Source organism: Schistocerca americana, chromosome 3, assembly GCF_021461395.2.
Source record: "Schistocerca americana isolate TAMUIC-IGC-003095 chromosome 3, iqSchAmer2.1, whole genome shotgun sequence".
In the NCBI taxonomy this organism is placed as follows: domain Eukaryota; kingdom Metazoa; phylum Arthropoda; class Insecta; order Orthoptera; family Acrididae; genus Schistocerca; species Schistocerca americana.
Genome location: NC_060121.1, coordinates 524603749 through 524617531, shown reverse-complemented (window position 1 = coordinate 524617531; position 13783 = coordinate 524603749). Strand labels below are relative to the sequence as shown.

The 13783-nt window shown below is 37.1% G+C and overlaps 1 protein-coding gene across 2 annotated transcripts in view; it reads right to left on the bottom strand.

The window, feature by feature from the left end:
• The window catches only part of LOC124605605 (threonylcarbamoyladenosine tRNA methylthiotransferase), a 120962-nt gene that overhangs the window by 76323 nt on the left and 30856 nt on the right, over nucleotides 1-13783 (bottom strand). The window contains exons 2-3 of one of the 2 annotated variants that reach the window (XM_047137401.1): nucleotides 10139-10427; nucleotides 9973-10045 (exon numbers count right to left, since the gene is read on the bottom strand). In XM_047137401.1, coding sequence (XP_046993357.1) covers nucleotides 9973-10045; nucleotides 10139-10427 — 362 coding nt within the window. Of the gene's footprint in view, nucleotides 1-9972; nucleotides 10063-10138; nucleotides 10428-13783 lie in introns of those variants that run through there. The other variant, XM_047137402.1, reaches the window with a different exon arrangement.

The following is a 13783-nucleotide window of genomic DNA, read 5'->3' as shown; positions in this document are numbered from 1 at the left end:
GAACACAGGTATCTGCCATTGATTAGCCATGACACTGTGTTCACCTGTTGTCTGCAGCAATTCCACCTAAGGCAAGCAGATTTACTGTTAAATAGACTTGGTTTATTGTGTCAGATATTTGAGAACTGGCCTTAATGAGATGATTTACTATCTAATAGGATATACTGTAACTCCTACAAGGGAAGTTGTAGCAGCAGAAGTTGAACAGAGAAAGTATGTCATCACGGATGGGGGCCACTGTGATACATTGGTTTTTATGTTCTGTCAAAATCATATCCACAGTTTGGTTTACTATTAGTCTTATTAAATAATTCTGTAAGTGCAGCTGGACACTGAAAATAAACAAATACTTTTAGTCCACATTTTGAAAACTCCTAAAAATGATAAATACAGAATTTTACCAATATTTCTCCTTATTAAAAAGTTATATCACAGGTGAAAAGATCGCTAACTAATCGAGGAGTACTTAATGCTCAAACTACAGTCTGCAGCTTTGCAAGATTCTGCAAACAGTTATTGAGATGGCTTGAAATGGCAGAGAAATAATTTCTCTAAGCCTCTGAGAGCAGATAGGTATTGCACGTCAAGTCAATCATTATCATTACATATGACATATAAATGATACAAATGATGCTGGTATACCATGTAATTTGCTACACGCATAGTACAGAGGTTTATGCAGCACATATTTAAACACATGTGCAAAACCATCACATAGAGCACTCCAAATATAAATCCCATGGACCATTAATCCAAAATCTGATATGAGTACATCAGTTCGTATAAATCTGTCACCACCAATATTAACACTGATTGACAACAAATGGATGAAAATAGCTACCACTAGCTATCATGGATTGTAACAGCGAACAGATAAATCATAGTACAGCAACTTACTCAGAAACTCTTATGGTCAAAACAGTTATAAAATATAAAACCACCTTTTTGCTATGATATAAAGGAAACACAAAAATTTTCCTTTGGTACAGGGATTCATATTGGTATACCAAAACTGTCACATGACATTCAAATTTGGGGAAAAAACTTGGAGCAATGTTTGTGTGGGAAGAAATGAGACTCCTTGTATGGCTACAATTAGCATTCAAAGGCAAGTGATACAAAGACTTGGTATTTCATGTGCAAATCTTTGCCTGCCTATAGCACCACACTGGAAAATTGCACTTTCAACGTGACAGTGCATCATCCTGTCATTCATGTACTATGTCTAGAGAGGCTCAATGAACACTACACAGACATTATGGTATTTGCTTTCTAACCTATACCTGCAGATGTCAATCCTATTGAACAAATCTGTGATATCACTGAGAGGGTTATGTGCAATTTAGATACTGCTACAACCACCTCAGTCAACAGGTTCAGCTGTTGAGCACTGGCATTCAGCATATATGTTCAGTCATTCCAGTGTTTTGTGGAATCAATTCTATAATATGTCTCTGCTGTCACAATGTAATAGTGTATGCTACAGCTTATTAGGTATGTGTTTGTTTGTATCTGATGGAAACAATTGCATAAATAAAGAGTAAATGTACCACATGGTGGAAAGTTTCAAATATTAATATACAATGACAGTGACAGACAGAGGAATGAAAGACAATTGTGGAAGCAAACTGAGATGCTGAATGCGCAGATTTATCAGTGAAACTACGTCAAGAAGCTCATCATCCTTGATGAAATTGTTGTCAAATTTAACATGAGTCACTAATCGTCACACAGTAACATATTTGTGAATTTTTGCTAGAGACAACTGTGTAACTGATGGGTGCCAAGGTAGCTTTTCAAATGTGCACAGCACATAATGTCTCAAAACTACTTAGACGACTAAGAAATGCTTTCCTCCATTGAATTGTGAAAGGAAATGAATTTGGACACTAAATACTAAATGACAATGTTGTTGTTGTGGTCTTCAGTCCTGAGGCTGGTTTGATGCAGCTCTCCATGCTACTCTATCCTGTGCAAGCTTCTTCATCTCCCAGTACTTACTGCAATGGCAATACTTCTTGGTTTTTTGATTACGAAATCAAGCCAAATTTAAAAGCAACTTGGCAGTATGAGCCCACTTTTCAGTATGATGCTGTGCCCCCTTTGGCCTGAAGATGATGTTTGGTTTGTGGGGCATTCAACTGCGTGGGAATCAGCGCCCGTACAAAGTCCCAATTTTTTCACAGTCCAATCTAGCCACTCTCATAAATGATGAGGATGATGGATGATAAAACGATGAGGACAACACAAACACCAAGTCTCCGGGCAGAGAAAATCCCCACCCCCCCCCCCGGGAATCAAACCCGGAACCCCGTGATCAAGAGGTAGCAACACTAGCCATTAGACCACGAGCTGCGGACTCTCTCTGATATGATGCATGCACTGATGCAATTGGGAATGTGTCATAAAGTCATTGCATACTTTCCTGAGGTGATCTCACCCACAACTGTTGTAGCTCACCTTTATATGCTGGATACTGGCACCAGGACAGAGTTGACACGAGCGCTAGCCCCGCACATTATATGAGAGACCTTGCTGGCCATGGGAGTACCTCAACACCACACAGACATTTTATGAAGACACATGCCACGTGTAGACAAGCATTGTCTTGCTGAAAATTGGCATCAGGGTACTGCTACATGAGCAGTAACACATGAGGACGCATGATGTCCATGATGTGCCACTATGCCCTGAGAGTTCCCTTTATGACATGAACAGCATCTCTGTCAATTGCAACCGGTGTACCACTCACAGCTATGCAAGAGAGAGCTCTTTTGAACCTCCCACCAGTGCATCACTACCACCCTATTGCTGAATTCTGTTGGATGGTGCCATGCATACACACCACCGGAGAACACTTAAATCACAAGAGCTCACTGCAAATAGGTTTGACTGGACAGCTCACCCTTTTAAGCAGTTGCAATTCCGAACTCAGCTCCAGGTCAAGTGCAGGTACAGACTTACAAACATTAGTGTGGGAAATAGTAGTGAGGAACAACACATTGAAGTAGCGCTAAGCTCTTAAGTGCTATTAATATTCAAGGTGTTACGCAAAATTTATAAGCTTCAAGATATTTGTTACAATTAAAAACATTAATATGATCTGTATATCACTTGTGCATCACAAAAGAACCTACACTATACAGAATTATATATAACACAATTATTAAGTGCACATAGTGTAAGTAATCTTATTAATGTGTTACCTTTTTGCAGATGTCTGACTGTATTTAATTGCAACTTGTGCACCAACATAATAGCCTCAATCACTACCAGCTGTGACTTGGAGTCACATCCAATACCATGGCATCATGAGTAACTTTGCTATGCCCCCCCCCCCCCCACCAAAAAAAAAAAAAAAAATAATAATAATAATAATAATAATAATAAATCCCGTGGAGGCTCGGGAAAAGAATAGGCCTCCAGTATGTTCTGCCAGTCGTAAAAGGCGATGAAAAGAACAAACCACTAATAGGGTTAACCCCCCTTTTAGTGTAATTAGTTGGTTCAGGACAGAACTAATGAAGCCTCAGACAAGCACTGTCATGGTCGGGGACGACGCTTGAACCCTATGCTCATCCACAATAGTAACGACACTGCTAGCCACACAGAAAATGATTTAAATCCAAATAGAGGTGTTTTGCAGGCTATGCTTCCTGCAACCACTCTAGAAGGAAAACAAAGACAGAGGATGAGATGGTCACATGAAGTTAACCGACACCTCATGTTCTGTTATTACAACTTAGGAACCAACACAACTGGATACAGATCACAAGTATACGCAACATTTATTACCAGATACCCAGAATTAAAATTTTTAACAGAACAACGACTAGCTGATCAGATCCGTGTAATAATCAAAAACAACAGGATACTCCAGTCAGAATTAGAAAACATCAAACAACAAGTACAACAAATACTGGAACAAAATAATGTGCAGTCAGAAGAAGAAGAAGAAGAAAATACAGTAATGGACTCAAACATCCCAGAGCAAACAAACCAAGAACAACACGCATCAATTAAACAATCAGAGGAAAACAAAATCTTAAGACAGCCACCAGAACAAGCACAAATAGAACATAAAGTGACACACATGATAGACATAGAACAAAAATTTCAGCTGACATATATAGAATACAAAGACACAAATACAGACATTAGACCATTCTAGCATAGACCACCAAATAACCCACAAGTCGAAACAACAATAACAACTATCAACACAATCATACACAACAAAATAAATGAAAATACAACTATGGAAGAGTTATAACTACTGGTTTATATAGGAGCACTCACTACACTAAACATACACACTAGGCAGAGATCAGAACCAACGAACACACAGAAGAAACCCACAAAACCAACATGGCAACACAGGCTACAGATCAGAATAGAAAAACTGAGAAAAAACATCAGACAGCTAACACAATTTATAAGAAATGAAATATCAGACAAAAAACGAAAAAGGTTAGGTAAAATCTCACAACAAGAAGCGATAGAGCAATTACATGAAAAGAAGCAGAAATTACAAGCATTGGCCAAACGACTTAAAAAAGTGAAAACAGAAGGAAACAAAACCAAACATTCAACACAAACCAAAAGAGATTTTACCAGACAATAGATAACAAACACATTAAAATAGACAATCCACCAAACATAACAGACATGGAACACTTCTGGAGCAACATATGGTCAAACCCGGCACAACATGACAGACATGCACGGTGGATACAAGCAGAAACAGACACATACAAGATGATACCACAAATGCCTGAAGTGATAATTTTGAAGCATGAAGTCACCCGAGCAATTAATTCTACGCACAATTGGAAAGCCCCTGGGAAAGATAAAATAGTAAATTTCTGGCTAAGGAAGTTCACTTCAACACATTCACATCTAACTAAATTATTTAACAGTTACATTGCAGACCCATACACATACACATACACATCCCTGATACACTTACACATGGAATAACTTATCTGAAAACTAAAGATCAAGCAGACACAGCAAACCCAGCTAAATATCGCCCCATAACATGCCTACCAACAATATACAAAATATTAACTTCAGTCATTACACAGAAATTAATGACACATACAACACGGAACAAAATTATAAATGAAGAACAAAAAGGCTGTTGCAAAGGAGCACGAGGATGTAAAGAGCAACTGATAATAGATGCAGAGGTGACATATCAAGCTAAAACTAAACAAAGGACACTACACTACGCATACATTGATTACCAAAAAGCTTTTGATAGTGTACCCCACTCATGGTTACTATAAATATTGGAAATATACAAAGTAGATCCTAAATTGATACAGTTCCTAAACATAGTAATATCCAAACAAATTCAAATAATATCACATCACAGCCAATACAGATTAAGCGTGGAATATACCAAGGAGACTCATTAAGTCCTTTCTGGTTCTGCCTTGCTCTGAACCCATTATCCAACATGCTAAACAATACAAATTATGGATAAAATATTACTGGAACATACCAACACAAAATCACACATTTGCTATACATGGATGATCTAAAACTACTGGCAGCAACAAATCAACAACTCAACCAATTACTAAAGATAACAGAAGTATTCAGCAATGATATAAATGTGGCTTTTGGAACAGACGAATGTAAGAAAAATAGCATAGTCAAGGGAAAACACACTAAACAAGAAGATTACATATTGGATAACCACAAACAGATGCCTATAAATATCTAGGATACAGACAAAAAATAGGAATAGATAATACAAATATTAAAGAAGAACTAAAAGAAAAATATAGACAAAGACTAACAAAAATACTGAAAACAGAATTGACAGCAAGAAACAAGACAAAAGCTATAAATACTTATGCTATACCAATATTGACCTACTCATTTGGAGTAGTGAACTGGAGTAACACAGACCTAGAAGCACTCAATACACTTACACGATCACAATGCCACAAATATAGAATACATCACATACATTCAGCAACAGAAAGATTCACATTAAGCAGAAAGGAAAGAGGAAGGGGATTTATCGACATAAAAAACCTACATTATGGACAGGTAGACAATTTAAGAAAATTCTTTATAAAACGAGCAGAAACCAGCAAAATACACAAAGCAATCACTCATATAAATACATCGGCTACACCATTGCAATTTCATAACCACTTCTACAGCCCTTTAGATCACATAACATCAACAGATACGAAGAAAGTAGATTGGAAAAAGAAAACACTACATGGCAAGCACCCGTATCATCTAACACAGCCACACATAGATCAAGACGCATCCAACACATGGCTAAGAAAAGGCAATATATACAGTGAGACGGAAGGATTCACGATTGCAATACAGGATCAAACAATAATCACCAGATATTACAGCAAGCATATTATTAAAGATCCCAATACCATAACAGATAAATGCAGACTTTGCAAACAACTAATAGAAACAGTAGAGCACATCACAAGCGGATGTACAATACTAGAAAATACAGAATACACCAGAAGACATGATAATGTAGCAAAAATAATACATCAACAACTTGCTATACAACATAAACTAACACATTCCCACATACAAGTATGCACCACAAAATGTACTAGAGAATGATGAATACAAATTATACTGGAACAGAACCATTATAACAGATAAAACAACACCACATAACAAACCTGACTTCATACTCACCAATAAAAAGAAGAAATTAACACAACTAATCGAAATATAATACAACAAATAAACAGAAGAAAACAGGAGAAAAAATTGAAAAATACATCCAACTGGCTGAGGAAGTAAAGGACATGTGGCATCAGGATAAAGTTGACATTATACCAATTATACTATCAACTACAAGAGTCATACCACACAATATCCACCAATACATCAATGCAATACAACTACATCCAAACGTATATATACAACTACAGAAATCTGTAATTATTGATACATGTTCAATTACCCGAAAGTTCCTAAATGCAATGTAACATATACCATACAGTTAAAAGGAAGTCATGCTTGATCAAGGTCCGCATCACTTTCCATTTTTAACCAGACATAACGTCTGAGAAAGGAAAGAAATAATAATAATATGCTATTCATATACAGTCCATGCTTCCTGTCCTTCACAATGATCACTCAACATCTGAGTGCTGTTCGCACCTCTTATATACTTTACCAGGCCTAGTAACAATGCACTAAACATGAACAACACTAATGTACGCTGGCAGCTGTAGTACCTGTCACAGAGGACTTCAACTCCAATAATTTACATGATAATTGAGGGCGTTGACACGTATGAAGTTACAATGACATTCGACTATGTCCTCTGGGGGCTTCACTTTTTTTATCAGGCAGTGAAAATTACAAACATCTTCTAACAAAACAAGAGTGAAAAATCAATGTATGTTGCCTGATACGTATTTGTAAAGTTCACTGTAGGTCATTAGCAAACAAAAAGTATGATGTCTCAATAAATACAAGGATATGTTACAACGTTTTCCAGATTATACATGTAGGAAAATGATTCACAGAGGACCAATTCCAGATTTCTTCTTCTTCATTTCAACAAAAGTTGAATACTTGCAGCTCTAGAAAGTGGGTTATCCAGAGCAGACAGCTGAATTCTGGTGATGGACAGGTTCATATTAGATTTCCCACATGCTGCCTATCCCTTGCCATTTGTAGTGGTGTGCCCACGATGCTAATACTCCCTGAGATAAAAAATTTCACAATACAAAAGAGTTGCTACACAAATTAGTAGAAAATTCATGTTCATATAGATATTGAGGGAAAATGCAAAACTGTAAATTTTTGTGGCCAATGAACGAATGTGTGATGCTGCAGCGCAATACCAGGGCATAAAGTCTTTGCGAAAGTCATTCCATGTACTCACTTGGACAGTAACTATGGCTCACAGGAAGGCGCATGAACAATATATGCAGATGTCAGCATTTCAGAAAGGACGTGTAGAGGCTCAAAGAAGCCAGTTCGAGCAATCGGCGCATACTTGAATCTGACTAGGAATGATGCCACTACTTTACAATATTGGCAGGAATGGGTGAACCATGGCTGAACACAGCATCAAGAAGGAAGCAATCGACCTAGAGAGAGGACAGAAAGATACAGCTATTATTTGACTTCACACTTGGCAAACCCTACGTCGACCTGCAAGATTGCTGGGTCCCTCCCCAAATGAGAATGTTTGGAACATTATGGACAGGTCCTTCCAACCAGTTTGGGATTCTGATGATCTAACACGCCAACTGGACAGAATATGGCACAATATCTGTCAAATAGACATCCAAAAACTCTATAAATGCCAAGTTGAATAACTGCTTCCCATTAGGGCCAGAGGTGGACCAATGCATTATTGACTTGCTTTTTCTCTTGAATAAATTTTCTAAAACTGGTATCATTTGTTTGTCTGCACATGTAAATAACATCTACCAATGTCCTTTCCATTCAGATAATTCCTTCATGATGGCTCCTTTTTTGTCTTGGAGATATTTCACTCTGTTGGGCAAACAGATTTGGATTTTAAGATAGTTAAAATTAGCCTTGGCATATTCAGCTAACTCTGATGTTTTGAAGCAGGGCATAAATGCATCTATTTTCTCAAGCTTAGTATTAACCACTTGGTTATTTCTTATGTCAATAACACCTTCTTCTTCTTCTCATTCATATTTTAACTCCTGAAAATCCACCCCCACCAGGTCTCTGCATGACATGACACCCTACTGAAATTCATGGTTTCATGAAGCTCCGTAGTTATCACATATTTATCCAGCAATTTTTGATTTCATAACCATGTGGCTTACTTAGATGAAGAGACTTCTATAACTAGTACCATTTTTTAAGTTATTTTAATGACTTGGTGGTTTCTGCTGTATTCTGCAAAAATTTTTAAACATGGGAATGTAAGAATTTTTTTTTTCAAAGGATCCTCTGCACAATTCACTATAAGGAAGACAACTTTTAACACAGTATACATTCTGTTAAAAGTTCACGGATTTCTTCAGCACTGTCATTCTCAGAGAACTATTATCAGCTCCCAGCTACTTTTTGTACATTTATTATCTTTGGTTTATATAAGTTTTTGGTTGTGTGTTTCTGCCTAAGGCATAGTAGACTAAATATAGAATAGGGACACTTACCACATTTCATGTGCAGCATTAATTAGCACTGCACGGTTTGATCCTATTGCACACACTTGTATTGTTGTTTAGCTACTGAAGTAAACTTGGAACCTAGAGATTATTTTAAATTTTAGCTGTTTTATGTTCAAAACACGAGTATAATAATCCTGTACTGAAGACAGCCACATGTACGAGTTAAATCATTGTTTACTTCCACACACATAGAGATCACTGTGAGAGTGTAATCATCATACACAAAATAACAGCTACTGATAGATGAAAGGTAGTGATCATTGTCCAGTTAATTCAACTCTCTGTTACCCTTCTGCAATAGTGTAATGTGGTCAGCGAACATGTGCACAATTTAAACTTGTTGGTTACATTACTTAACTTGCAACTCATCTCTCTTTACTTACCATTAACATTGCCAGAAACTAATTATTCTGGGTACAAACTGTCTATTCAATGAACATTTCAAAGGTAGGGTCCTCATAAAACAATGAGACTTCTAAAAGCACCAGTATACTCCTCTAACTTTGAACTGAAATATCAAGGAAGAAAACTATGACTGCATAGCACAGGGACACAAGATGTGATCTCAGTTAAATCCATTATTGTTCTCAGACCTCATAACTTATTCAGTATCCATTTCTGAAAGTTGTTGATAATGTTTCAGCACTTGCTACACTAAATTTGTAGTTTTAGTTATGTCTCCCAGTCTGCTGTTGCTAAGATAGTTTTTCCATGAAAATTTCTGAGGATACTACTGAATAATGCATGTAAACTTTCAGTCTGCAGCATCTTAACCACTATATACATTAGAACTCACCGAAAATGATCCTCTGCTGGACTTTTTACTGTGCAGCTATTCAGCAGCCACAAATCAGCCTCCATCTTATTATCTGTGAAGGTTCAATAACTATATTATCTTTGGAAACACTGCAAAACAACAAGAATTGTAAATAAGGTGGATCTGAATAATGTAAGGAAATAACCTGTTAAGTGATATCCATATGCAGCTAGTTGCCCAGCCATATATTCACTATCCGAACTGTTGTGTGTACATCCCCATGTCTTCAAATATATAGTCTGGGTGCCTGGGATGACACTATCAAGATGCGTATCAGGCTTTAGTTCTTCTTTGACAGGTGGTTGTACTTTTGTTCTCTTGCGTGCACGTAGAGTTACTGAGCTCTTATTACTATACCGTTCCTTAGGAGTAATGTCTTGTGACGAAATTAAATCTTCTATGTCATCTATGATTTCAAAACATGGGGCAGGCATCTGAAAAACAATTTCAATAAAATGAAATTATAGCATTGTTTTTAAATTACAAAATAAATGCATTCACTGCATTAGTATAAAAAGCAACCTTAAAAAATGAAATTTTTCAGAGAATAATTGTACGATATAATGTTTTTTGAGTGAATTATAAATATGAGCCTACCACAACAGGCTGGACATCTATTATACAGTTGCTCTCCAGCAGAGGCAAAGCACAAGCTCTGTGTATTCTTTCTTTTTATTTCCAGACAAAAAATTTGCAACCGAAAAGACAGAAAAAAGAACAACTTGAGTGCAAGCAGGTTGTCTAGCTGTTAGGATGCTGTGCTTGGAACTGTCAATGTACATTCTTGTGGCTGCCCCTCAAACTACACTAACTCTCCTTTTCTATCAGGACAACAACAAAGACGCATTCTCCAGTACAAGAAATTAATTTTAATACTTTTCATGAATTGGAACATGCCAGGCAGGTAACGGAACACTCTTGGTTCAGTTCTTGACACCAGCATACACAACTTCAACAGATATTTTTTAACAAAGACCAACCCATGTCTTGCATCCATTCTATTACCATATTCACTGTTCGCCTGACTTGTGACACCCATGGCCGGCCGAGGTGGCCCAGCGGTTCTAGGCGCTACAGTCTGGAACCGCATGACCACTATGGTCGCAGGTTTGAATCCTGCCTCGGAAATGGATGTGTGTGATGTCCTTAGGTTAATTAGTTTTAATTAGTTCTCTAAGTTCTAGGGGACTGATGACCTCAGAAGTTAAGTCCCATAGTGCTCAGAGCCAGTTGAACCATTTTTGTGACATCCAGCAATCACCTTGTGTCAAGACAGACTTACTCTTATGGGCACCATTTAATAATAGCAGTTTAATAAAATTCGTGACAATACCGTAGACTGTTTCACCATCATGGACAGATATGTGTCTATAACAAATATCTGCCAAAAGAACTCCAAGTGCGTTAACTTAGAATTGAAACTATCCTACCACTAGGGTCATTAACCCATCACATCAAATGATGAGTTGTAGTTGCAGAAGAAAAATAAGTGAAAGTGCATGGCAGTGTAAAAACTGTTGTGTTACTCTACAATTAGAAGAATGTCCTGAGGTCTACCACACCCAACGATCAGAGTAGCTGATATGTAGTGAATCTCATTTCACAGTACCCTGTAGGGGTATTTCAATATGACATCATTGGGTTAAGTTACCACTTTCTGGGATCTAAAATACAAACGGCAAACATAAATGTTAATATCATGATTTCTTTTACTCTGCTGTTAGAAGCTGCATCAATAATTAATTATCATTGAACTACTATAATTATTACAGTTTACTCAATTTAAATTAAACTTGACAATACTACTTTGAGACATCTACTGTTTCATTATTTGTATTAAAAAGCTGCTGTTTATATTGTACTGGTAGCTTAACATCTACATTATCATATTGATATTTATGTCTAAAGAACTGGATACCAGAAGTGTCGCTCAACTGAGAATGCTATTTATACACACTGTCACCAAATATTACAAGTGTTAAATAATAAAATATCACTGGTTGTTTTTTGTGATATTTCCAAGATTTCTGAATGAGTAAACCATGTTATTCTTTTAGAGAAACTTAAGTTTTGTGGAATTGATAGCTTTACACTGTATGAGAGATTACGCTGAATAACTCAAACAATGTGCACAATTGGCACTTCTTGCAGATGATACTTGTGTTGCAATAAAAGCAACAGAAGAAATTGTTAACGATATTTTTCAAAGTTTTTTAATTAAATTGTTGTACGAAAATGAACTTTCCCTAAATTTTGAGAACACTTGCTGTATTCAGTTCTGTACAACAAAAATGGTAATACCAACAATTGATCTAGTATGTGAACAGGAGTTAGCAAACAGGGAAGAACATTCCAAATTATTGTGTATGCATTCCATACACGTTATTTTAGGAGGAGAAGGCGTTCGTGTACAGTGTATAAAGCTATTGATAATATAGCTATTACTACAAAGAGTGGAGTTGGTGCACAAGTTATTCTTCCTGGTCCTTCAGTGTTTTGTGGATGCGTACCGAATTTTACACTTACTAATGCTGATGCTAGTGCACATGGTGATGGTTGGGTTACTGTGGCTCTAGTAGGTGGTGGTAAAGTGGAGACTTTTAACAGCCAAGAAGTTATTGCTTATCGTACATTTCAGATTTGTGAAGTGTATAACAGAGATCTTGGTACTTCTTATTATATGTCTACAGTGCCATTGGTTTTTGGTTTTATATGTGCAGATATGTGAAGTGTATAACAGAGATTATGGTACTTACTATATTTCTATAATGCCATTGGGTCTTAGGATGAGGAATTGTCGTAAAGTAAATGAATCGGAATCTGTGACCGTATGGGTTACAGGGGCACTGAATTGTTTCACAGTATCAAAGATGAAGTAGTTGACCATTCCTTCTGATAAAAAGAGTTCTCCTCCCAAGAACAGTGCCCCGACTCTGTGCCTAGCAGCCTTATCCTATATCCTGTTACCCACCACATCACTGCTTCCTCTCAATCTCATAGACAGCACACCATCTTCTCTTACCCCCCACTCTGCTATCCCTTCGTCTTCCTGTTGTATGTTGCCTCCTTACCCCCTCCACTCACTTTTGATTGCTGCTCATGTCAGATGCAGTTCCAATCCGAAGTCAGGTCACAGCAACCGGAGACAATGGCCACAAGAGATAGTGCGATATATTCGCTAATGCAATTTGCCATAAATAATCCAATTGAATTTAAAAAGAATAGTGATGTGCATACCTATAACACTAAAGCAAAAGTGGCCTTTACTGCCCACTATTTAAGCTGTCAGTAGCTCAAATAGGAGTTCAATGTGCAGCAACAAAAATCTTTGATTATTTGCATGATAACATAAAAGTCGTGACAAGTAGCAATCACTTCAGAAAATAATTTAAGATGTGTTGTTATCAACTTCACAATATTTATATGAGAATGGATCACTACTCACTAATCGTTGGTATTGCTGAGCAGCAGAGATGATTGCAAAATAGTCAGAAAAATTACTTAGCTTTAAAAAACACAGTCATTTCCCTACCAGCAATCACACTTGCACAACCACTGTTGTTGCCCAAGTGTGTGTGTGTGTGTGTGTGTGTGTGTGTGTGTGTGTGTGTGAGAGAGAGAGAGAGAGAGAGAGAGAGAGAGTGTGTGTGTGTGTGTGTGTGTGTGTGTGTGTGTGTGTGTGTGTGTTTATTCACCCAGTGGTCATCTCATGATGTTATAAGATTTGTCATCATGATGCTATGAAAAAAATAACTCGAATGTACCTACAAATAAAATATACAGCCGTGTT